This window comes from Amblyraja radiata, chromosome 28 (genome assembly GCF_010909765.2).
Source record: "Amblyraja radiata isolate CabotCenter1 chromosome 28, sAmbRad1.1.pri, whole genome shotgun sequence".
Taxonomy (NCBI): Eukaryota; Metazoa; Chordata; class Chondrichthyes; order Rajiformes; family Rajidae; genus Amblyraja; species Amblyraja radiata.
Window position 1 is genome coordinate 29,192,180 of NC_045983.1, and position 27,234 is coordinate 29,219,413.

Consider the following 27,234-nt stretch of genomic DNA (forward strand, 5'->3'; position numbering starts at 1 on the left):
GTGCTTATCAAAAGATCAAAAGCCCCATTGGAATCCATTTAGATCTCATCAAACGCACAGTCCTTGTTGATCCTCCTTGTTTCCTCTTCATTAAGTTCTATTACAGATTTGACCCGTAACAAATCTGTGACTGTCTTTTATTTGATTATTTATACCATCCTTAAAAACATTGATTGCAATACTTTTTCTCATGACTGTACTTAAACACAATAAGTACACAATAAGATCAAAGGTAGAAGCAGATGCCTCCATTCAGTCCCTTGTGCCTGTTCTGCCATTAAATAAAATTATAGTTGTTCTTTTACATGCGCTATTTTCACACACTAATCCCAAATCACATAATTCTATTAATATCTGGAGATCTTTCTACATCTTCAATATGCTGCCTGATTAAACCTCCAGAGCCCTCTTCTTTAGATAATTTAAAAATCCATCCTCTGAGTGAAGAAACATCTAATCTCAGTCCTGAATAGCCAACCCCTTTGTTTGAAATTGACTGCTGATTCTGGACATCACAGCCAGAGAGGGAAAAAAAATGTCAATCCTTCCAGTGTGTAAATCTCCAGGTGCGAAATGTGCTTTATTTTCATTGTCCTCCCTCTATACTCCTTGTCAATTAGGGAGCTCTACATATGGTGACCATGCCTTCTGCTTCCTGTCATTTCCCCCTTGGAACCCACCTATCTTTTAATGTTTTTTTCTCTGCTTTCAATACCATTATCCTAACTAAGCTCATCTCCACACCCATGGAACTTTAAGTCAGCACTCCCCTCCACAACTGGATCCTCGACTTTCTGACCAACAAACCACACTCATTGAGGATAGGTGACAAATCATCCTCCATGATAATTCTCAACATTGGTGCCCTGCAACGATGCATTCTCAGCCCCACTCTATACTCATTATACACTCGTGACTGCAGCCAATTACCAATCCAACTTAATTTACAAGATTGCAGACGACCACACCGTAATGATCCGGATATCAAATAACGATTAGGCCGGGTACAGGAAGGAGATTAAGAACCTTGTAACCTGGTGCCAAAACAGCAACTTCTTCCTCAGTGTTAACGTGACAAAGGAGATTGTGATTGACTTCAGGAAGCGAAGCAGTGCACTCATTGATGGTGCCGAAGTAGAGATGGTCAAAAGCTTCAAACATGTAGGAATAAATATCACCAGCAATTTATCCTGGGCCAGCCACATCGAAGCAATGTCCAAGAAAACATATTAATGCCTCTACCTCCTTAGAAGGCTTAGGAAGTTCAGCATGTCCCAAACAACCCTCACTAACTTCTACAGATGTGCTGTTGAAAGCATTTTAGCGGGATGCATCACAACGTGGTTTGCAAACTGCTCCATCCAAGAGCGTAAGAAATTACTGAGACTTGAGGACGTAGCCCAGACCATCTGCAAACCAACCTCTCTTCCAAGGACTCCATCTTCACTTCACGCTGCCTTGGCAAGGCCACCAGCATAATCAAGGACTAGCCTCACCCTAGTCACTCCCACTTTTCCCCTCTCCCCTCAGGCAAGAGGTACAGAAGTTTGATAATGCATACTTCCAGATTCAGAGACAGTTGCTTCCCAGCTGTTGTCAGGTAATTGAGCCAACCTTTCACCAGCTAGAGTGCAGTCCTGACCATCCATCTACCTCATTGGAGACCTTTGAACCATCTTTAATTGCACTTATCTTGCACTAAATGATGTACCCGTTATTCTATATCTGTACATTGTGGACAGCTTTATTGTAATCATGTATAGTCTGGATAGCAGGCAACAGAAAAGCTTTTCACTATGTCTCAGTGTATGTGACAATAATAAACTAAACATGCCATTTTTCTTAGTGATTCCATTTTTCTTTGTGGTAGCACATTTCCCCAGAGCCTCTAGATTTGTCCTGAATGTCCCTCATTTCCCCGAGTCTGATTGATTGTGAATTTTACTTCGGAGTCACGTGAGTGACTACATGAAGAACCCCGCCAGGACGCATGCGTGTCATATCGCTACACGCATTGCGAAACGTCAGACGCGGTGGAAGGACGTTCCCCCGCGGCGGCAGTTTTTAAAAAGCCGCTATTGCCAAATTGAATTAGCGAGATTGTCACATGATATCGATTTGTTGCCACCCATGTGGTTGATGTATGCTACCACAGTGGTATTGTCTATTTGTAATCTAACATGCTGGTGTTGTGATCCAGTACAATATGACTTTAGGCCATGGAATGCACCCAACATTTCCAAGTAGTTTATACCCAGTGTGAGTAAGAAGGATGCCTCCTGTGCTGTCCATCTACCTCCACAGCTGGTGATGGTATTGGTGGCTCCCCACCCAAGTGCACTGGCATCAGTTTGTAGTACCATAGAAGGGTTACTGACAATGATTGGGTTGGAACAAAGCCAGATGTTATCTATCCACCATTTTAGTTCCGTTTTGGCTTGGATTGGTAGTCTCATAGGTCTGTCAAAGTGACCTGCATTGATTTTTAGAGCTTGTATTTTTGCTCTCTGCAAGTTTTGGTAATGTAGAGGTCCAAATTGTGTGGCTGGGAAAGCAGCCACGATTTTACCAATTACTTTTGCTACCAATCTGATGGATGGGTTTCTGATGTCAATGAGGTTATTGCAAACCTCTATTAAATCTCTTGCCTTTCCCTTTGGCAGTGTCACCGTCATGTGAACTGAGTCAATGGTGAATCTCAAGTAGTCCATAGTAGTGGACGGTGTTAGTTTAGATTTTACTGGATGGATGATAAATCCCAGTTTTTCAAATAACTGTTTTGTGGCTGTTACAGTTTGTATGGCCAATTCCAAAGTTATGCCCACAATGAGTATGTCATCTAAATATGCCATAACCATATGTTTACGTTTCCGTAGAAATGCTAGGGCTGGTTTTAAGATTTTTGTGAACAGCCTGGGGGCTGATGATAGCCCATTTGGCAATGCTTTATATTGCCAGAGTTGTCCCATCCAGTTGAATTTTAAGTAACATCTGTGGTCACCTTGTATGGGTACTGAATAGTAAGCATCTTTTAAATCGATGCTGGCCATGAAGTAACCTTTGGAAATTAATTGTTTAGCAGCAACAAAGGTTTCCATTTTAAAGCGAATGTATTGAACAAATGTATTCAATTTTGTCAGATCTATGATGATGCGACAACCACCATCTTTTTTGGTTTTGGTAAAAATATTGGACACGAATTCTAATGGTTCGTGTTGAGTTATTTCAATTACACCTTTTATGTAAAGCCTCTCCAGTTCAGCTTGTGCTTCTGATTTTTCTTTATCAGAGAGCACGAACTCTCGGTTCGGACTATGTTGAACTGGAGGGCTGTACTTGTGTATAAACTCTATTGTATATCCCTGGATACTGCTTAAGATGTAAGTATCGGTTGTTAGCATGCTCCATGCATTCAAAAACCAGTGTAGTCTCCCACCAACCTTCATGCTCTCCATATTATTTAGGGAACCAGACCCACCTACCTCCATTGTTACCAGTGGCAGGATTACTTCTTCCTGAAGTTCTTCCGTTGTTGTTGCGCTGGTGCTTGGTTTTTCGGGTTGGTTGGTGCTGTTGTTGGGGTTCCCCGCATCTTCCAAGAAGGCCGGCCTGGGCCATGGCCTAAAAAAGACTCATGTTTAGAATGCCGTGCCTTCGAGCTTTCACCAGTTCTGCTGGTGGGTGCGTAGGGATGCTGTCTTTGGCTGTAGTGGGTTTTTGCAGGTGTTCCTTTTATTAACCCCAAGGTTTTGGCTTCCTCATCAAGCTCTTTTACCTGCTTCGATAGGTTGCCTCCGAACAGGAGGATGGGTGGTTTTGTGGCCCCAGGTTTGCACAGTCCCGCGAATTTTGGGTTGAGTGTCAGCTGTATGGCACTTGTTTCCAGATACAGCTGTTGATAATTGGGACGTTTAGGGAAATGCAGTTGCCCGGTGCCATATGTCTTCCTGTGGTGTCCAGTACAGCCTGCTCTTGTAACTGGTTTAATGACACCTGTCACTATACATGGAGAAAACAAAAATCCTAAGAGGCAATGAGAAGGGACTGCTGATCAGCCATAAGCAACCTCACAAAAGAGTGACGGTCCAGACCATCTCGAGATGGCTGAAACAAGTACTGACACAGGCTGGGGTGGATACTAACGTTTTTAAATCTCATTCCACCAGGGCTGCAGCTACATCGGCAGCAGTACAACTGGATGTGCCCATGGACCAAGTCCTCGAAGCAGCAGGATAGTCAGGGGAAAGAACTTTCCAGTCATTTTACAATAAACCAGTGATGAAAACTGGAACATTTGCAGAAAAAAATTTAAATTCTGTAAATTAATTAAACCCATAAAAGGGGTTATAATTTGTGTTAATAAATTTTATGATTTCAATAACGAATCATGTGCAATTATGTTAACACTATTCCTCCCACAGTCAAGGCAGACGTGATGCATGGACTCGTTTCCACGGCATGAAATCACAGAGCTTTAAAATCTTCACGTAGTCACTCACGTGACTCCCAAGTAAAATAGTAAGATTAAACGAGAATTTACCAGTTTGAAGTTTGATCTGTATTTTATGAGGAGTTACGATGAGGGATTACGTGCCCTCCGCTCCCACCCTGATCATATACTTAACTGGTACCTCTTCTCTAATCTTACTATGTTTAGTCATTACAGTTATCTGTGATTTCACACCGCTGCTTTGAAGAATGACACGCATGCGTCCTAGCGGGCTTCTTCACGTAATCCCTCATTTTTGCCCTGTGTTAAACAACATTTATTTAAATTATAAAAATCAGTCGGTTCTGCTATTGGCACCCAGCTGTAACACTGACTCATTTTCTAGCTCCTCAGCACAGCCTAAGCAGCTGGGTATTTCATACAGCTCTGCACGTCATAGCTTTTATGTCCCTTTGTTTGTTTTATTTTTAATTGCTCTCGTTAACCTATCCACTGGATAACATCGGCCTTGCCCAAATGGCGAGACTCCCTTTGTCCTGTCCTTCCACAGGTGTCACTGAGGTGCTGAGATTTTCCATCTTTTTCCATCTTTTATTTTACAGCCTCTTTCAGATCACCTCATGATCTTCCATTTTCAGGTCTGCTCTTCTCTCTGCTACATCTTCCCTTCCAGCTACCATCTGATGGCATCTGGTTTATGGTGGAACAGTTGGTCTATCTGGCTGGCACTGTCCTATTTCTGACGATTAAGGTCAGATGGGCTTTGAAGATGTAATCAGTTGATATAGGCAGGTCAGAAGAAATCTTGCTCATGATGCTTGTCTGAAAACCATTGCCAAGGTGCAAACCATGCTTCTGTTTTTGTCAAATTGTCATGGTTTTTCTGGAGCTTTTAAATACCCTTGATGCTAAGAAACCATTTTTTTTAAATTAGAGACACAAGGAACTGCAGTTGCTGGAATCTTGAGTAAAACACAAAGTGCTGGAGTAACTCGGCAGGTCAGGCAGCATCTCCGAAAGGAATGGAAAGGAAAGTCCCCCAAGCACTTAAATTATTTAAAGTGCAATTAAAATATATCTCAAATATAATGTGCATTCCCTTATCCGGCTAAATTGCTTTGTAGATTCTGTATGAGATCTAACCAGGTGGATAATTGAAAAGCATTGAATTGAAAATTGTATTCCAATTTGTAATTTGGAATTCATGCAAAATCCAGTGACAGAGCATAGGTGGAAACTTTCTAGTGTCACCTGGCTATCAAGACTGACGACTTCATTTAAGTTTCCATACCAAAACTTGCAGCCACTTGTATGGATAAATTTTGAAAGTTCCTTGCAGGTCTGGTTATTGCCAATGAACTTCCAAAGTCACTTGTCATAAATCATAAATCTAAGTCATTAGTAAAGAAAGTTAAAAAGCAAGTCCCAAAATTGATTTGCATGGCCTCCACTTGTAATGGGTCCCAGGCTATGAAGTGTTAATCTATTCTCAAGATGTTTGCAGTTAACAATGGCAACCTCTGTTGAAATTATATTAACTCTTGGCCTGAAAGCTAGGTGTGATTGTCATTTTTCATCTTCACCCACTCCTCCCCTACCTTGCTCCATATGCCTTTTTTTGTGTCTCTCCCGACACCCACCTGCCTCTCCTAACACCCACCCGCCTCTGTCTCACAACTGGTGAATCTGTGGAATTCTTTGCCACAAAAGGCTGTGGAGGCCGTCAGTTGATATATTTAAGACAGAGATAGATAGATTCTCTATTAGTTCGTGTGTCAGAGGTTATGGGAAGAAGGCAGGAGAATGGGGTTAGGAGGGAGAGATAGATCAGCCATGATTGAATGGCGGAGTAGACTTGAATAGCCTAATTCTGCTCACATCACCCATGATCTTATAAACTCCCCTCACCAATCTGGCTCCATCTACTTCATCCTTCGCCCCTCCTCAGTCCGCCAATCAATTACTGGCTCTTGTCTCGCCTCTCCTCCTCTTCATTATACTCTATAATTCCTTTCCACTCTCAGTGCTGATGTAGGATTCCAACCCAAACGCATCAAGGACTCCTTTGCCCCTCAATCTGTTGCTGAGTTCCTCCAGCAGATTGTTGCTCCAGATTCCTGCATCTGCTTTATCGTAAGTCTCCAGTCTTGCAAAATTGTTACTACTTTCATTCCATTATTCTTCTCCTTAACCTTTCTTAACATTCACCCATGGTGTAAAAGAAAACCTCTCCCTTGTTTGTTCATATTCCTTCACAAATTTTCAGTTTTACTTGTTGCAACATCTTTATTGCCACCAACCTACTTAATTGCATTCCAAACTGTTCTGTTGCAACCCGCACACCAAAGGTAATTGCCAAAATCACTCGCCCTCTTCCCCTTTTTCGGCTCTTATCTTTTGTTTTTATTACCACTTACTTCCAAAGGAACAAATTATTGCCTGCCTCTTGCACGGTCTCAAACATTAATTAATGTGTTAGGCAATCACTTGCAGGGGTGTTATTGTTTCTTCACGTCAGTCTAAATTAACTATCATTTGAAAAGTATTACTGGAAGACCTTGTTTCAGTCTTGATATAAAGTAGCGCTAATAATGTGCACTTTATATTGGATGGACTAATGGACCTTACTTTTATGTACTAGAATGTGTGTCACTAAATGATAGAATAGAGCTTGGGGCTTGGCATTGGGAATTGCTTTTCATTGCTCCGTTAGCTGCCTAGAACCTCACTGATTAATGTGTAATTGCACAACCCAGGGCAATTTTCTGACAGCTTTTTTTCTCCTACTGCCTGAAATGGGCAAGTCATTTTGAAATGGGTCAAGTGGGTCAGGAGTTTGTGTCTAAATCAAGCTTTTCGCTGTTTATTCTGAAATTATAGCAATCGGGGAATTTTTTAATTTAAGATCATATAGCTGCATTATCCATTTTTCACATTTGCATTAAGGCTGCCGACTTGACCCTGTTTATTGAAGAGTCATTTTTTTTCCTCACAAATCACATTGTCTCGATAACCTGCCACACGCCCAGCTCCCTCATCCTGCTGCCACATCTTGATTGTGGTGTCAAGCATGGTTGACAGATGGGATTTCCATTGGGTTCTCATTGCATTGCATTACCAGGCAGTGAAGATTGAATTCATGAGTAAAGTGGGTTTACCATCTTTGAGTGGAAAAGCAACTACACAATTCTACATTTTAAAAACACCCAGCAGTTCCGGAGCTAAGCATGAACCCAAGGGCCTTGAATTGAGATGAGTTTAGTTTATGAGTCTAGTTTATTGTCATGTGTATCGAGGTACAGTGAAAAGGACCCATTCCTTCTCTCCGGAGATGCTGCCTGTCCCGCTAGGTTACCCCAGCATTTTGTGAATATCTTTGATTTAAACCAGTATCTGCCGTTCCTTCCTACACAGTGAAAAGCTTGATGGCATTGCTCTTCTGAGAGATGCCATTGACCCACGGAGCTGAATCTTTGCAGCAGTTTACGTTTGCCACCACTTTCTGTTAACATTTTCACATTTTATTTCTAGCTTATACTTGGAACTTTGTCATATGGATATAAGGCATTGAAATAGTTTAGGGGTAGAAATTATACGTGATCTTGTTGCATGGGAGAGCAGACGTTTACAAAGCAAATTAAATAATAGGAATAAAATGTTAATTGTAAACAATGATATGTCTACCAAGCACAAAGTATCAATTTGTATCCTTGCATGCGGCAATTGGGATTCTTTACAGTGAAATTAATATGGCATGCACAGATTGATGATGGACACAAAAAGCTGGAGTAACTCAGTGGGTCAGGCAGCATCTCCGGAGAAAAGGAATAGGTGACGTTTCGGGTCAAGACCGTTCTGCAGACTGAGAGTCAGGGGAAAGGGAGAGATATAGACTGTGATATAGAGAGCTGGAATATATAGAGAACAAATGAATGAAATAAATGGAAAAAAGTGATGATGATCAAGGAAATTGACCATTGTTGGCTGCGGGCTAGGTGTAAACGAGTTATACAGACAATGAAACTCGCCAGGATGGCAATGAAATAAACAATTTATGTTTAATCCCAGTGCATCGCGCTGCAACCCCATGATGTGTGCTTGAGCGATATTTTTCGTAGAGTGCCTGTTGTCATAATTTCAGTTTATAATAAAGCTGAATCTTGTCAAAAGCATTAAAAAGCTTTTTTTTTTACAAATTCATTAAAGCCTCTGTAACTGGCTGGTTACAAGTGGGCAAGCCTCTGTAACTGGCTGGTTACAAGTGGGCAAGCCTCTGTAACTGGCTGTGGACAGGTCACAAGTGGGCAACTTTCCACACTCTAGCACATGCCAGTTGAGTGTAGCTGGTTTTGGAGCACAAGTCTTCAGTGCTATAGCCAGGCTGTTGTCAGGGTCTATAGCCATATTCAATGCACTAATTTCTTGATGACTTAGAATTAATTGAAAGCTCTATGAGCTGGAATTTATGCAGGTGGAGACCTTTATTGGATTTCATAGGTCTTTAGTGAATAGTGAAAGGTCTGGATAGAGTGAATGTGGAGAGGATGTTTCCACTAGTGGGAGAGTCTAGGAGTCTAGAATAAAAGGACGTACCTTTAGAAGGGAGATGAGGAGGAATTTCTTTAGTCAGATGGTGGTGAATCTGTGGAATTCAGTGTCACAGACGGCTGTGGAGGCCAAGTCAATGGGTATTTTTAAGGTGGAGATTGACAATTCTTGCTTAGTAAGGGTGTTGAAGGGTTATGGGGAGAAGGCAGGAGCATGGGGTTGTGAGGGAGTGATAGATCAGCCATAATTGAATGGCAGAGTAGACTTGATGGGCCAAATGGCCTAATTCTGCTCCTAGAACTTGTGAATTATAGTCAGCTTTTGAGTTAATCTCGGACTTTCTTCCTCATGGTTGTACTGCTAGAGTAGAGTACACCAAGCAATGACGATGAGCGAATCTCATATGATGTTTAGGGGTATTATACTCTGCCAGTTAAGTTGCTCGATTCATCTGTGGAACATTTCTCAAATTTTACTTTTTTATTAAGAAAGGAGGGATATAATTGGTTATCAACACGAGTGCCTTGTGACTAATTGTTAATTCACCTTACAGCATGATTTGGTATTTAATACTAGTTATGATTCTGATGACAGTAGAACCCCAAATATTCAGCTTTAAGAACATGATGTGGAATTAATTGAAGGTTGATTTCAAGAGTAGACTTTACTCAAGAATTTTCCTGGAAGACCCTTCAAAAAGGTGATTAAATTATGTCTCCATTTTGTTTCAGGTTAATGTGATAGCAATGTCTATCTGTACACGAGAGGCCTACCAGTCAATGAAAGAGCGGAATGTTGATGATGGACATATCATAAATATTAATAGGTAGGAAAAGTAAATTATTTTGCATGTGAATGATTATTTTTTTAATAAATTCCACAACAATCATGCATCATTTTAGAGATGAAATGTATCTTCTGTTTTCAGCAGTCCAAATTCAAAAGTTCAGCATTGAAGGAAAATTCCTCCTTTCCAGATTAGGAAGGTGGTTGTGAGAATATTTTTGTGTATATAAACCAAGCATAGATGAAGAATTATTGGTTCAAATACCTCCTGATCAAAGCCTGGGTCATGTTTTTTGTTTAAAACTTTTTTTTAATGCATTCTGCTTGAGGATTTGAGAACATCCTATTGTTATGACGCACAAACCAATCTACTAGATTAACTCAGCCGGTCGGGCAGCATCCGTGGAGGGAAATGGACAGTCAACATTGTGGGTTGTGACCTGAAACATCGATTGTCCTATTCATCTCCACAGAGATGCCTGACTCACTGTATTTCTCCAGCTTTTGTGCTCAAGATTCCAGCATCTGCATTATCTTATGTCTTTATATTTTTGTATCTTGAATATTTACAATATTCATTGGAATGAATATTAATGTGTTCATTCATTGGAATGAATATTAATCAGTGTTAAGTTAAATATGCATGTTCTCTCCATTTATATAATTTAAGTGCTGAGTTCAAATAGATAGCAACTGGTGTATACCAGGCTGACTACGTTAATCTAATGGACATTTTTATTAATGAATATTTATGTAGAAGATTAAAGAGAAACAAGAATGCTAAGTTATATTTTAAAAAGGAAAGGAGACAGCATCCAATTAGCAAGCAGGGAAGTAATCCAACATAGTTCATAACAGAAAAAGACACACAGGTACTGGCGTAACTCAGCAGTCCCAGTGTCATCTGCTTCATTTCAAGACTTTTGATTCATTCTGTTCACAATCTTTTCGAAAATCTGCTCACTGTTAATCATTGGTGGTTGACAGGCGAATAATGTCTAATTATTTTGTTAATAATTATTGGTTTAAATGGTAGTAGCTAATTAGAGAGACACAAAATGCTGGTACAGGCAGCATCTCTGGAGAGATGGAATGGGTGACGTTTCGAGTCGAGACCCTTCTTCTTCTTGGTCAATTTGTCCATTCCCACCCAAACCACCCACTCCCCTGGTACTTTCCCTTGCAACCGCAGGAAATGCTACACTTGTCGCTTTACTTCCCCACCAACTGCATCCAAAGACCCAAGCAGTCTTTCCAGGTGTGGCAGAGGTTCACCTGCACCTCCTCCAACCTCATCTATTGCATCCGATGTTCTAGGCGTCAACTGCACTACATCGGTGAGATCAAGCACAGGCTTGGTGATCGCTTCGCCCAACACCTCCGCTCAGTTCGCATTAACCAACCTGATCTCCCGGTGGCTCAGTACTTCAACTCCCCCTCCCATTCCGAATCCGACCTTTCTGTCCTGGGCCTCCTCCATGGCCAGAGTGAGTCCCACCACAAATTGGAGGAGCAGCACCTCATACTTTGCTTGGGTAGTTTACACCCCCGCGGTCTGAACATTGACTTCTCCAATTTCAGGTAGCCCTTGCTTTCTCCCTCTTTCCCCTCCCCTTCCCAGCTCTCCCACAGCTTACTGTCTCCGCCGCTTCCTTTCTTTTTCCCCATCCCCCACATCAGTCTGAAGAAGGGTCTCGACCCGAAACGTCACTCATTCCTTCGTTCCATAGATGCTGCCTCACCCGCTGATTTTCTCCAGCTTTTTGTCTACCTTCGATTTTTCCAGCATCTGCAGTTCTTTCTTAAACAATAAACTTGTTGGCCTACCACTAATGTGTTGCCAATAATATCACTGTTTCAGTTTTTTTTTCCAGGCTTTTGATCAGGCAGCTGAATCTTAAGCTTTAAATGACAGGAAGCCTCGACCGTTGCTAGAATCCAATTGATGTATTGGCTATCTCTACACTGCTCAATCTCTTCGCTCCAATGCAAGCTACACCAATTTCTCAAATTTGACTGTATCAGGTCAAAAGAAAATGATGGTGCATATGTTGCTGACACCTTCGTGGAGGGGGGGGGGGGGGTGGAGGGACTATTTGGGTAAGTAAATACTGGTGGAACAGTGGCACAGCTAGTGGAGCTTCTGGCCTACAGCACCAGAGACCTGGGGTCAATCCTGACCTCAGGCTAGTCTGTGTGGTGTTTATGTTTTCTCCCTGTGACCGTGTGGGTTTCCTCCGGGTGCTCCAGTTTCCTCCCACATCCCATTGGTGTTCGGGTTTGTATATTAATTGGCCTCTAATTTGACCCTAATATGTAGGGGGTGGATGAGAAAGTGGGATAACATAGAACGGGTGATTGATGGTCGACATGGACCCAGTGGGCCGATATATCGCTAAATTAAACTAAATTTAAAGCTGAATCTTAGAAAGAAAATATTTCATCATCATTTACGTAGGTTTAGGAATGATCATTAAAGGATTTGTTGACCGAAAACACTCAAAAGATTTCACCAAGTTTTCCTTGGTTAATTATTAGTTGGACGAGGTCTATGCAGTCAAAGGCATAAAATGAATATTACTATTGTATAAGTAGAACCAGTACAAGAAACTCATTATTTTTGACCTTCAAAGACAAGTGCATAAGTTCCACACAGGGTTTTTTACTACAGAAAGTATTTTCAAGACTTGTGGCTATGAACAGTCTGAAGAAGGGTTTCGGCCCGAAACGTCGCCTATTTCCTTCACTCCATAGATGCTGCTGCACCCGCTGAGTTCCTCCAGCAATTTTGTGTACCAACAGTAAGATTAAGTGTTTTTCCTCGATCTGGAAGGTCAACAGCTATTGAAGTCTCAAAGTGCTGTTTTGAATTTCAACCTGATGCTGTAACGTAACAAGGCGCAGAAGTTCATTGTTGTCATTGCTGTAAATTATTACTTCGATTCATTTCAGAACAGATTTTTAACATTTTAGCTTTTAACTGAGCAGAGGAAACTATTTCCTCTTTCATGAAGTATTGTAAACTGCCTCCTCTCTTCCAAGAGAGTCTTATTTCTTATTCACGTTTTAAAAACATCCTGGTGTATTTCCGGTAATTGTTGCGTAGGTTGAATTCTTTCAGCTCGGTTAAATAAGGAAAAAAAGCAACAATTGAAGCTATTCATGTACAAACCTGTGACCTCTTGCCTGGGCCCATAAATGGAATGGAAGGTTTGAGAAGTTGGATCCTTGCATTAAAATAAGATTCATATTTCCTGAAAGAAATCTATATGCGCGTCTACCCAACAGTTCAATTCATGTTTGACAAGTTTGAGGCTTAATGTAATTTTAATATTTATATGGCAAAACTGCATAAACACAGTCAAACTCTGGTAAGTCCAAGTGTTTAAAACGCACCTTCTTGTGAGGTTTCACCCATTGTGAAATATAATTATAGCTTAGCGTCCGGAATTATTGATGCCAAATTAATAGTTTTGTATTTGAGGCGAGTTATTACTGGTCAGACAGCCAATGGTCTATAATTCAAAATTCAGCACAAAGATCTAACTCAGTGTGGAAATATCAAAAACAAGTTGGCACACAGTTGTCAAGAAATCCTAACTGTTTTAAGCAAACTTCTGGATTCTGTCCAGTCATTCTGAAGAAATGCCAAAGTAAACTCCTATCAAGTTTATGCGAACTTTCCTTGTTATTGTGTTCTCAGTGACACATTTCTCGTGTTTGATTACCTGCAACAAGTTCATGCAAACTTTCCATGTTATTGTGTGTTCTCAGTGACACATTTCTCTTGTTTGATATCCTGCAACATTTGCTGCATCAGTTTTCTTTGGCTTTGTTTGCTGCTGTTGATAAAACTTCCAGCTTCTTCAAAGGATACGTTTTGGACTCCATTCCTTTCAAAAATATATTAGACGTAGCAAATTGCGCTTTGCTTTGCTGTTTCCTTTTTAAAACTTCGCAGAAAGACAGTCGAATAATACAGGAAAGTAACTCTCCTGAAGACGTTTGTGGATCAGCTGATTTTGTTTTTTAATATCATCATGCCCACTCATTAACGCACGTTACATTCCATGGAATAAAGTCATAATTGTACAGCTGACTTGTTTAGGTACGTATATTTTTCTAGGTCTTGATTATTTGTTAAGCTTTATTTAGTGCTTTCTGCTGCAGCAGATCTGATGCAATCACTTCTCCCCTCTTCTGCCATTTTAGTATGAGTGGCCACCGAGTAGCTCCAAACTCAGCCATCCATTTCTATGCTGCTACAAAGTATGCTGTAACTGCCCTCACTGAAGGGTTAAGGCAAGAGCTCCGAGAAAGCCAGACGCATATAAGGGCAACGGTAAGATCAAGTTTAATACAATAAGACACCTTTGTATGGCTCATTGGGAAAGCATGTCGTTGCAACCAACAAAAGTAATACTGCTTTACAGAACTGTGGAAATTTGTTATTGGAATAACATTTGGTCTTAAGTATTTTTATTTGCAGTAATAAAAAATAATTTAATCGTTTAGTTTAGAGACACAGGCCCTCCGTCCACTATCCGCGTCGACCAGCGATCCCCGCACTCTCTTAGCACTATCTTACACACTACGGACTATTCGCAATTATATTAAGCCAATTAGCCTACAAACCCGTGCGTCTTTGTACTATGGAATACTATGGAAAACACCTTTCTTTTTGAAAACCTTGTGAGGGGAAAATAGCTGTTATCACAAGTCTGAAGCGCTCAAGCTCATCACCACACCCCTTCCCTCATTGACAGTTGTTTTTATAGCACAATTTTCTATAACATAGTTTCTTGGGGTCACAACTATTTTGTACAACAGAACAATATGTGGACTCCTTGCTTCCATTTTTTTGGTAGTAAATATTTTCAGCCATTTTCTCTGGATTTTCCCAGGCTTTGGCATTCTGTCGTCCATACGGAAGTGCAACCTGCCGGATTTGTCAATCAAGTGCGTTTATGCCAGTCAACCTTGAGATCCTTTCAAACTGTAATCATAATGCCTCCCTCTACTTTGCACCAAACTGAGCATGCGCGGCTGCTGCGTTCAAAGTTGTGCCGTTGTCGGCTGAGATTAAGTTAAAGTTAATAAAGTGAATAGAGGACCTGTGGAGGCGTTTGTAAAGTAGAAGAAAACTTGCCCGTGGAGCCGTTTGGTCCCCGTAGTGAGGCCAGGCAAGTACACACGAAAAGAAAACATTAGATTTTTAAAAATTGAAATTTGGGATCCCATTGTGACGTCATTGTGACGTCGAACGTGGCTGACGGGCAGGGCACGTGGAAAAATGATTTTTGTCAAGTTTAAGATGTGAATAACTTGTAAAATATACCATCAATCTGAACGTTTCATCTACATCACAGGACAGTGGTGAGTAAGGTGGGCCAAATATTGTAGCGCTATTGTGCGCCGTTTTGGCATAGTTTCCAGAACTCACACACACGCATACACGCAAACATACAAGATGATAGTTTTAGTAATACTAGACTAAGTTGGACCCGTTGGGTCCCTGTCACACGGGAGGCCTGGTTCCCCAATGCACTCGTTCCCCAACGCAATATTCCTTCCCCTCACCCATAGCCCCCAACTGTGCAGGCGCGGCTCATTTCCCTTAATTCCTCAGCACTCCCTCCCCCTCCTCTTCACCCTCCCTCTCTCCCCTCCTCCTCCACTCCCCCAATCCCTCCCTCACCCCTCCCTCCCTCTCCTTTTCCCTACCCTCAGTCACTCCCTCCCTCCATAACTCCTCTCCCCTCTCTACCCCTTCCTATCCCTCTATCCCTCTATCCCCCACCTCCCCCACTACTCACCTCCCCCCTATCCCCCCACTATCCCTGCTCACCTCCCCCACTGCTCTCCTCTCTCTCTATTCCCCATTCCCTACCTCCCCTACTGCCCCCTCCTCTCCCTCTATTCCCCCTCCTCCCCCACTCTCCCTCACCTCCCCCACTCCCCCCACCCCTCCTCTCCCTCAGCCCCCCCACTCTCCCTCCTCACCACCTCGAGGGTGCAGCTCCTTTCCCTCCTTGCGTGCTCGGAGCAGCAGCGCCGCTGCCCTCAGAGCCAGGCTCAGCACCCAGGCCTTGGATCCTCGGTGCGGACTCTCCCCATCCCCGAGCAGCAACAGCAGGAGCCAGCCTCAGCGCCTAGGCCTCGGATCGTCGGCATGGCCTCTCCCCACCCCCGAAGCCCGCCGCGCGGGCCCGGAGCAGCAGCAGCAGGAGCCAGCCTCAGCGCCCAGGCCCCGGATTGTCAGCGTGGCCTCTCCCCGCACCTGGAGCCGGCCACCGCCGCCCGCAGACACAGCCCTAGCCTCAGCGCCAAGGAGGCGGATTCCCGCGGGCCCGGAGCAACAGTAAAATGGAAGTAATCTCACCCGTGTCGACATTGTGAAAAAAGGATGGTAATCTGAATTCTGGAAAGGCCCCAACTGCGCAGGCGTGGCTGAGGACCAGTTGGGTGCCCTTTGTGACGCCAGTAAAGACGCTCATGGGAACCCTCCGCAACTGTGCATGCGCGGGTGGGGGCGCTTTGTTAATTTCAGTTTTAAACATTAATAACTTTTAAAATATAAAATCAATCTGAACAAAACTTGTTTCATTTACACCACAGGACAATGGTGAGTAAGATGGGCCAAAAATTGTAGCACGATTGTGTACCGTTTTTGCGCTAATAGAAGTACAACACAAACCTGCAAACAAACAAACTAGATGAGGGTTTTAGTAATATATAATAACAGTAATAAATAATAGTAATAATAATATATATAGATAGCCAGATGAGCCAGGCCTTTGGCTTGTAACCTACCAAAGCCTTTTATCACAGACAACCTCTGTTTGTAATCTAATTGTATGATTTGAAAATCTTATTTTGCCTCCTAGTCATTGGCCCTGCATTAAGGTTTCCACCGCTGCTAAACCACTCTAACATCATTCAACGAGTGTATTTGCCACCACAGCCTATGTCTCCCTTCCACTCAGATAACCAGATAATAAATAAACTTGTTTTTTGCAATGAAATAAAAAAATGCTGGAAATACTTATCTGGAGTGGAGGCATCTGTGGAGGGAAAATATTAGCTATTTTATTCAACTTATCAAGTCTACATCAAAAGATTAGAAATTGTTCAGCCGGAGCTGAACACTCTTCTCGGCATCTGCATACAATGGCGTCTTGCGCTTCTTGTGCGTAGTGGTGGAAAGATTGGTGGAAACAGAGCCGCGATGTGAACGCTCTTTCCTTGACCCTAGCTCTTTTATTAATCTGCCTCCAATGCCAGGAATCATCATAGGGGTGTGAAATGTTACATAAATGCAAGTTTTATAGTAACTTTTCCTCTTTCCCTTTCCCAGTCTGTATCTCCAGGGTTGGTGGAAACAGAGTTTGCATTTAGACTTCATAATAACGACCCAGAAAAAGCTGCAGCGACATATGAGAGCCTGAAGGTATGAACGCCAAAATTGTGTGAAAGCAATTGTTTTGTAAGCCTATTTTGCTTATCCTTTCCTATGCACACTGCCCAGAACTGACCACACTACTCTAAATGTGGCCTCACCAATGTTTTATACAACTAACATGACCTTCCAACTTCTATACTTCTATTTGCCTCACTCCCTCTTTGCTGTACCTGCATGTTAACGTTGCTTCCTGTCTAAGGGTACTTATGACTCTCTGAATACCAGAATTTGGACGTGCGCAAATGTGCGCAACCTCTTATTTCTTCCTGTTTAAATGAATGAAATCTTTTCCCATTATTCTCCTTTATTTCCCATCACCTAGCCCACTCACCTAGCCTACCGAGCCTATTCCAGACCTCTTGCCCTCTCCACAGCTCACTTTCCCACCTATCTTTACCAGCCTGGGGAATAGGTAAACAGTGCAGTATAGCCAGATTATTGAATAGTTAGTAAGCAACTGTGCCCAGCTGTGATCCCTGTGACATCCGTTAATGGCAATTTGCTCACGTAAAATGACTTAATTTATCTAATCCTCTGTCCATACATTGGACCCTCACCCTTATTTTGTGCAACAACTTTTTGCATGGTTGAATGTCTTGAAAACATTATCTTGAATCTAACCTGCTGGCTACATCCCCAAAAAGAAATGGTAAATAGATTTTATAAGATCAACTTGGCTAACTATCCAATCGAATTTTCAAATTCCATTTCTTGGCAAAACAGTGTTTCCTCTGGCTCTTGCTTTTCCATCCCCCCAGATCCCAATTCTTCTTACAGCAATTCTCCTATTAAAACAAAATGCGGCGATCTTCCGGTATCATGCAGACTGAAGAAAAACATGCATTTATATTGAATACTGTCTGTTGTCTAACTAACTCCAGCTTTTTTTGCTATCTTGAATGCATTTTTCATCAGTGTCTGAAAGCAGAGGACTTGGCCAATGCAGTTGTTTACATCTTGAGTGCACCATCTCATGTCCAGGCAAGTAACAATCTGTCATCAAGTAATTGAAGATATTTCATTGCAGAGCTTCTGTTTTGTTGATAATCCTTTCAGTGATTCTTAGTAATATACCTCGTCCTTATTCAATAGCAGTTGAACTTGCATAGCGCCTTTTAAAATGGAGAATATGCCCCAAGATATTTCACCGGAGAATTAGCAGTCAACAGTGCAGAAGTTGTGAGTTGAGATAAATATAGTTGATATAAATTAAGCAAGTTTTAAACCAGCAGGGTTTAATCGGAAGGTTTGTTTCAAGAAAAGTGTTTTTTTTGTTGAGAAATGTAATGAATTGCAAAGTCAATTGTGAGCTAATGCTGTAGTGGTGAGATTATAGTGGCATGGCTGAGTTGAACCCTGGTGGACATGAGTAAAGGCTGAATTTTTGAATCTTGCTTTTGAGGGAGAGCAGTTTAAATTCACCAGATTAACTCCCGGGATGGCGGGACTGACATATGATGAAAGAATGGATCGACTGGGCTTATATTCACTGGAATTTAGAAGGATGAGAGGAGATCTTATAGAAACATATAAATTCTTAAGGGATTGGACATGCTAGATGCAGGAAAAATGTTGGGGGAGTCCAGAACTAGGGGTCACAGTTTAAGAATTAGGGGCACGTCATTTAGGACTGAGATGAGGAAAAACTTTTTCACCCAGTGAAAATCTCTGGAATTCTCTGCCACAGAAGGCAATGGAGGCCAATTCACTGGATGTATTGAAGAGAGAGTTAGACATAGCTCTTAGGGCTAACGGAATCAAGGGATATGGGGAGAAAGCAGGAAAAGGATACTGATTTTGGATGATCAGCCATCGAAGGGCCAAATAGAAACATAGAAAATAGGTGCAGATGTAGGCCATTGGTCCTTCGAGCTAGCACAGGCATGGCCTACTCCTGCAACTATTTTCTATGTTTCTAATCTGTGCGTTCAGAAATAGGTAATGTTTACGGGTCAGGAAAATGGAACGTATAGTGAGAAAGAAAGGTATTGAGTTTACATAAAGCTTACATAAGAATGCTTGTATTTTCAGTGGTGAATTTGCTGCACTAACTACACATCATTACATTAAAAAAAATTCTCAGTTCTGAGCCTCCATAGACCTTCATGGGCAGAGAATTCCAATAATTTTCAAAGTTCAGTGAAGAAATCTCCTTATTTTTATCTTAATTGGCTACTTGTCACCTTGAAACTTTTTACATTCCCTCCATCACAAATATATTCTTCGATATGGAGACCAAACTCCTACACTGTTCCATTTGCCATCTCATTATGGCCCTGTATAATTGAAGCAAAACCTCCACTCTTTTGTTTAAAGCCTCTGGCTGTAAGGCCAACGCACCATTTGCCTTCCTAATTGCCCAATGAACATGCAAATTAACTTTCATAGCTATGCGTCCAAAGATCTCTTGGCAGCACCTTTGGAGAGAAGGAATGGGTGACGTTTCGGGTCGAGACCCTTCTTCAGACTGGGGAACTACCTTCAGACTACCTGACTTCATGCTACAGATGGAATAGCAGTTGCTGCTGCTGATTTGGAATGTCGTGCTTTGAGATCAAAGCTGAGATATTGTCACATTCAAACATGGAAAGAATTGAAAAGGTTAGCGAGGCCATGATAGAGGAGGAATGCAGCTTCGAGGATGGGACTTTGAGGAAAGTAGTTGATCATAAAGGTTTTGATTGTCATTTATGGTAGCTTTGCGTAATCTAATTTACAGACATTTTAAAGGTCTCTTTTGGACAATTGCCCCAAAACAAGTTCTTATTATTTTACTCTAATTTGTAATCAAATAATATCCTAGACAAGAGAGAGTGAGTCATTGTTGCTATGGTGGGTTCTGATGTTCCATACTTCAGCACATGACCATATCAAGATCCCCTAGAGTTGTTTCATGATCCTTTCTTTCCTCTTCCACTTTCCATCTGAAAGATTTAAACTGCATCTTATGTTCTAATTGTTTCCTAATGCATTAGTTAATTTTAAAGCACAACCCATGTAAACTGAAGAAGGGTCTCGACCTGAAACGTCACCCATTCCTTCTCTTAAGAGATGCTGCCTGTCCCGCTGAGTTACTCCAGCACTTTGTGTCCACCTTCGATTTTAACCAGCATCTGCAGTTCTTTCCCACACACCCATGTATGCATCTTGCCGCTGCTAATTTTTTAGGTGACCTGTACTTCAAAGGTATTTACAAAAACTGAGGGGGACACTGATGGAGGGATTGCGAAGGGGTTGACAGTATTGGCGGGGGATGTTGTTGGAAGACATGGGGTGTACTTGTGTACATGTGGTTGCATTAACTGTTGTTCCCCAGGCTGCAAACAACCTATCTGTGACTCTCCTGGAAACGACAACAAGCTGAATGATCTTAAGTCTACCCAGTCAGCAGCAATATAACTTTTAAGTAGCTAAAGCTAACCCACAGAGCTGATGGGCTGGGTCTGTTTTCGTTGGGGCAGGGGAGGCTGAAAAGTTGCTTAAGTCGCTCGGCAGACTTTGTTCCACCCTCACCCGTCGTTGTATTTATCTTTGCATTTATTATTACTATATGCATGCTGTTTATTCTGTTAGTTTTGTGTGAATATTGAATTTCATTTCATTTTTATATGACAAATTAACCTCCTCGAACCTTGTCTTGTTCTCCTCAATAATTTAATTAGCGTCGACCAAATATGTATTTTATATTTATTGTAACTCAGTGGGACAGGCAGCATTTCTGGAGAGAAGGAATGGGTGATGTTTCAGGTCGAGACCCTTCTACAGACTGAGAATATGGATAGGTGGCATTTCGGTCTGATTGTGGTGGTGGGAATGGGCGAGGGGTAGCTGGGCCTCTTCCTTTCCCCATCCCCCGCCCACTCCCAGCTGAGTTAGTCCAGCACTTTGTATCCTCTTTTGCAAGCTTTGAATGACTGTAGCATCAACATCTAGCGTATGTACTGGTTTTGTTTCACTGACTAGTGCTTTTGTTTAACTTCAGATTGGAGACCTTCAAATAAGGCCCACGGCCCAGCTGTCGTAGCAGTGAGAAGCAGCAGCTCCCTATACACGACTAGCAACATGAGTTATAGCACACAAGCCTCTGCTGGACATTTTTTTTTAAACAAAATGTTATGCTAAAGAGTGTTTCTGGGATAGATGCCCTATTTCATTTGGCCACATCGAAATGGTAGAATTTGCCTTCTATTTGCACCAGATATTCTTTACAATGGAGCAGACCATGTTATTTTAAAGCAAACCATTTTAATTTTGTGTCTCTTCGAACTGCTGCAGACCATCTTGGTGCCAGCTGTGGCATGAAAGACACAAAAATGTACGAAGGGCGATTGCTTGTGTGTGTGTGTGTGTGTGTGTTTGCATGTGCGTGTGGAGAAATGATGCTCGACCACCTAGCTTTCCACTTCGTTGGAGACCTTTATATTGTTAAACCGAGCTGTTTGACTATTTGTAGGTGTGCATATCTGCTGATCTCCACACTGGATTGCACTGAAAATCCATTTAGTGAAGATGAATGAAGACGTAAACTGTTTTCAAAGGAATTATTTGAAAGGGGTATCATTGAAAATTGATTGTAATAGATAACTAGTCTCATTGCTATAGAGTGATTACATTAATTACTTGTGTTTTTATTGCTGCTTTATTATGGATTAGAATATTACAGACCAGGAAATAGGTTTATCTAGTTTTTATACCTAATTTTTTTTTTTAAAGAGAGAAACCTAGATTATCGAATAATGATGAGACAAAATGATCTAACAAGTTCTCTTTTTAGTTTTTCTTGATTAAGTTAAAACATCTAAATAATAACTGCACTTCACCAGCTTATTAGATAAAGTTGTTCCATGGCCCTCGTCATTTTTGTCCAAAATTGAAAGGATTTTTTGGGGGAGCTCAGTATTATTGAAATTCAACCTATTGATTTTTAATTCCCTTGGCTGTAACCTCTTTGTAATTTGTGGATTTGCTTCTAATACTTCTAGGTATTGGTTTTCATTTCAATCTTAAAGTAGGTAAAATACGAGGTAAAGACCCAATTATGCAACATAATTTCAAATAGCCGAACAATATTTTGATTCCCAAATGTAGACACAAGGAACTGCAGATGCTCCCCTTCCCATTCCCAAACTGGCCTTTATGACCTGGGCTGCCTCCATTGCCAGGGTGAGACCATACGCAAACTGGAGGAACAACACCTCATAATTAACCTCGAACCCAATGGTGCCAACATTGAATTCTCAAATTTTAGGTAACTAACTAATCTACCAACACCCTCTTCCCCACTTTAACCCCCTCTTCCCAGTGCCCCACCTGGATGTGTGCACCCATTTCTCTGTTTCTCCATTCACCCTGTCCCTTTCCACCCATATTTCTTCCTCTGACTTCACATTTCGGATGTCTTCGATCCTTAACTCCTTATCTTGCACTTTTTGCTTTTTCATCTCAGGCCTTTGTCCAACCTTCTGCCATCAAACGCCCTCTCACCTGTATCCTGCATCCACTATAACTTGTCAGACTTTGTCCCGCCCTCGTCTCTCTTCCTGCTTTCTCCATCCCTACTGCAATCAATCTGAAGGGGCCCGACCCGAAACGTTGCCTCACCTATCCATGTTCTCCAGTGATGCTGCCTGACCCGCTGAGTTCCTTCAGCACTTTGTCTATTTTTGCTACCCAAGTCTATAGTTGAGTGGTGATTGAACAGATATTCCCTTAAAATGATGTGTTCAATGTGTACATGCAGTTTTTGGCAGTAATCTTGCATTGTACATGGTGATGTCCTTTTTAAAGGACATTACCTTCATTCTAAAATACCATCATACTGTATTAGTTAAATGTGATCCATTAATGTCCTGATAATTCCACATCTTGAGCTATTTTTCAGAAATTGTTTTCCAGAAGCATGCCCTTTGGTGATTCAGATGTTAATTTGGTGTAATGTTCACAAATCCCTAATCAATAAAGTTTAAAAGGGGGCTTTTAGCTTCAAGGGTATTTTAAATCACCTTTAACCGTATTTGATAATACCACAGTTATAATTTAAAGTTTAAATAATTCTCTTCTAAGTTCCATTAATTCTAGCAGAATAATGACAGATTTGTTTCTTAATTTTGCCATATCGACCTGTTCTGGCACTTTGAACATGGGATTTCACTGTGTGACACTACCACTCTCAACCCGTGTAGTCTACACGAACCTTTCAAGGTGAAACCCAAACTGTTTATTTTGTTCTTTTTGTGCCAAATGAGCTTGAGCCACTAACAAACTACTTGTTGGAGCTGGTTCTTAATCTCCTATGTGAACCTTCTGTGCACTGAGGTACTTAACTCTACACAAAATCCATATGTAACATTTTAGACATCGTTTTACCATGAACTGCACCATTAGCTGTTTTTAATATTTTAAATAAAATTACTGAACATAAAGTAAGGGGATGTGTGTGGTAAACCATTAGTCTCCACTAGACAGAGGTATGTTTCCCATTGTTATGAATGTATTTATTTTTCTGCCATCATGCTGGACCTTTTTTGTTCTTGAAAATGCAGACGGGCAAACAGTTCTGCCCTTGTTTCTGATGCTGATCATAAAATAATTGTCCCAGTTGTCAAGTTTATTTGTGAGTGGGAGGTATTTGAGTGTGTATAAGATGGAAGGGATGATTGAGGATTGGATGGAGTTTAACTATTTCTAGTGTTTAAAGCTAGGAACTGCTTACTACTTGTATAAGTGTTGTGAGTCAATCTGTACAGGCACCAACCAGTTATGTCCTCTGATCTTTCAGTGTACTTATTTTCTTGCTGAGGTAATTGAGTAATGAATTTGGAGTTTGTATGTTCTCCCCGTGACCTGCATGGGTTTTCTCCGAGAACTTTGGTTTCCTCCCACACTCCAAAGACGTACAGGTTTGTAGGTTAATTGGCTTGGTATTAATGTAAAATTGTCCCGAGTGTGTGTAGGGTAGTGTTAATGTGCAGGGATCGCCGGTCGGTGTGGACTCGATGGGCCGAAGGGCCCGATTCCCCGCTGTATATCTAAACTAAACGAAAAAAATAGCACCAGGAACTTAAGTTTGATTTTCTATTACTTTTTGAGGCACTTTATCCTACTAACACCAAACTGTGAGCCAGTGGTATAAACATTGGCTTGTTTATTCTCTGACTAATATTTTACATGAATAATTAAGTGTTCAAACATGGAGAATAATTTCTGCTGTGTTCTAACCATCCCAACTGCAATCTGATATTTTGTTTTTACATAGCAAAATAGCAGCATTTCCATTGAATTGTTCATAACCTCTTGATAACGTACTGGTTCTGCATGGTATTGCTGAATAATTATCTCTGTATTAATGTCTAATAAGTGAAACCTGAATAATAATACGGATGTTGCATTGATGTGGCTTTAAGAGCTAATGACCATTATTAGCACTGTTGTATATCTTTTTAATCTAAATTCTAGGCATGTCTCCAGCTTATCTTAAAATTCTCCCAATATTGCTTTTTCCTCTTTGTGCCACCGTCCCCTTTCACCCAAATGGCAGCTTGTGCTCAACTCTATTAGCGACTCTTGTGTCAGCCAAGCACTCCGTGATACAAAAACAATTGCCTGTTTATTCTTTGAATAATTCACAGGAATAATTACAGGGGCAATAATGAAGAATAACTTCTGCCACGCTGTGTCCTTGAAATCTAATGTCGGTAAAATTCACCACATAAGTGAATTCACCGCATCTGCAAAATTTGCTTCAGACATATGTTTCTGTGGTCTTTACAATTTAACATTAAATCTGCACTTGAATGTTGTCTTTAACTCTGAGCAAACTGTGGTAATGCAACTGGTTTTTATTTTAATTTGTGTGCAGTATTGTAATTTTGTATAAGGTGAAATTCAACATGAAGGATCCCGGGTATGAAGTGTCCCTGTCAACATAAGTCGCATTCTGTGGTTCAGTGCTCTACCATCACTTAGGCAACTGCCGATTTTTGATGCTAAAATAGTTATGGTTCAATAATGTGGAGGAGATTGGGACAATTATCAAATGTTAAAACTTGAAATTATGGGCTCCAGATCACTTGAAAGTTGTCGTGTTATTGTATGGCAGTGAATAACTGCACATCTCATTGCCTGGTTTTCCAAATTACTGCATATAGACTTGAGTAGGTGTTACTTGGGCAATCGTATATTAGGAGCAGGCAACAAAAATAATTGATAACCTGCAAAATTCGAAGGCACTTCTTCATTAAGCTTGTTTTGTAAAGATCAAATTATAGATCCTGTGCCATTTAGACGTACACAGCGAGTACACTACTTTTAATGTTTAAACAATCTCACTTTTACAAATGTAGTATACTGAATTATCTAAACTTGTCGGATATAAATGTTAAAGTAAATATTGTGCCACATTATTACTTAATTTGTACTCAAAACCCAGAAGTGACCTCTAGTTGGAGAAGATTATTTCTTTTATTCTACCAAGCATTTGTTTTTGTTATTTTTTTGTAGTTCAGACATTTTGATTTACAATTGTCAAAGTGGCATTGCTGTCATTATGTACCATATCAGTGGAAGATTGCTAAGATTTAAAACCCCAGCTTCGTCGAGAATGACTGCACAAAAATATTACAATGTTAGAAATTTCCAGCTAGTCTGTCCATGATTTTCAAGGCATTCAAACTCGATGTAATATCAGTACTTTTTTTTCTCTCTAAGTTCTGATAATTCGCCACTCGTCTTGTCTGCTATCCACAAGATTGTTAACGTCCAATGCAACTTATTTTTGTTTAAATTTCCAACATTCTGCTCTGATCACTTTTTGTTATGAAATAATCCAAAACCTGGATTTATTCATTAATACTGCGTTTCATTTTATAAGGTTAGGCTTTCATAATACAAATCTAGATTCTTTTCTACTTCAGTTACAATGGCCCTTTTGATAGGCTTTATGTATGTAGTTCACAAGGAATTGAGTTCCTAACGTATATAAACAGGTCAAAAGTGGCAGCAAAACTGTGTCCACGTGGAAATATCTGTGAGACGAATGATCGGCTTATCGCCAGCACACAAATTGAACTTCATACTAATGTTAACTTAGTTTAGCAACACTTTTTATTTAACATTTGGAGTTGGTTTCAAATAAGCAGGAGTTTTTCAGTTATTACTTAATCAACACTACTGTACTGTTGCTGTGGAAATTAACTGATGCTGCTAAATTAACAAAATAAATGTTAAGTATTACTTGAGACGTTATATAATAAATAATCCTCATTATGAAACTGGATCCTGCTGAATATTGTGAAATTATATTCTGGTGAAAACTCTGATCATTAAATGAAGATGGTAACAAAGTTGTTGAGAGATTGACTTCTTTACAATGCAGTGATTACAAGTGTGTTTTTTCACATGCAACTTTACAAGTTTCCTTTGTCCTAATATTCATAACATGTTACTTTTGGATGGGAATATTAAAATACCCTGTTTAAATATTTTAAATATTCTTCTGTACGTGTGTTGTTGAAGTTGGGACGTTTAAAGAGAAACAACTTGCCGCTTTCAGCCTCATCTCTTCCAAAATGCATGTCAACGTTTTATTACCCCAGTTGGTAAGGTCACATCGCCAATAACAACATAGCCATGCCACAGATGCAGCCGTTCTTAATATTTATCAGATTTATCCAACTTTCTCCATTGCAATACGGTTTCCAATTTCTTTGTTGTGCCTTAGGAAAGGTGGGTAACTTCACTAAATCTGATAATCAATGGAGGACATTGGCACAGAGATCCATGTAAGTTTGTGATACTGTTTTCAATTGTGGTGGTCTTTTTGTATTGAGCACAGCATGGAATTATAGCCTCCCTTTATATGAAGCAAAAACATTATTTTGGCACAAACACTGCAAACTTGTTGACATTAACACTTACAAAGATCTGGAGCATCCTTGCAACCAAATTAGTGTTGGGCAATTTTGAAAGTGTATATGAGAGGGAACCCGCA

At 40.8% G+C, this 27,234-nt stretch overlaps 1 protein-coding gene across 2 annotated transcripts in view; it reads left to right on the forward strand.

Moving 5' to 3' along the window:
* Positions 1–27,234, forward strand: part of dhrs11 (dehydrogenase/reductase 11) — a 62,516-nt gene that overhangs the window by 17,979 nt on the left and 17,303 nt on the right. Inside the window, exons 3-7 of one of the 2 annotated variants that reach the window (XM_033046178.1) lie at positions 9,730–9,824; positions 13,997–14,126; positions 17,142–17,234; positions 18,162–18,227; positions 21,229–26,587. In XM_033046178.1, the coding sequence (XP_032902069.1) occupies positions 9,730–9,824; positions 13,997–14,126; positions 17,142–17,234; positions 18,162–18,227; positions 21,229–21,270 (426 nt within the window). In that variant the 3' untranslated portion in view covers positions 21,271–26,587. Of the gene's footprint in view, positions 1–9,729; positions 9,825–13,996; positions 14,127–17,141; positions 17,235–18,161; positions 18,228–21,228; positions 26,588–27,234 lie in introns of those variants that run through there. The other variant, XM_033046179.1, reaches the window with a different exon arrangement.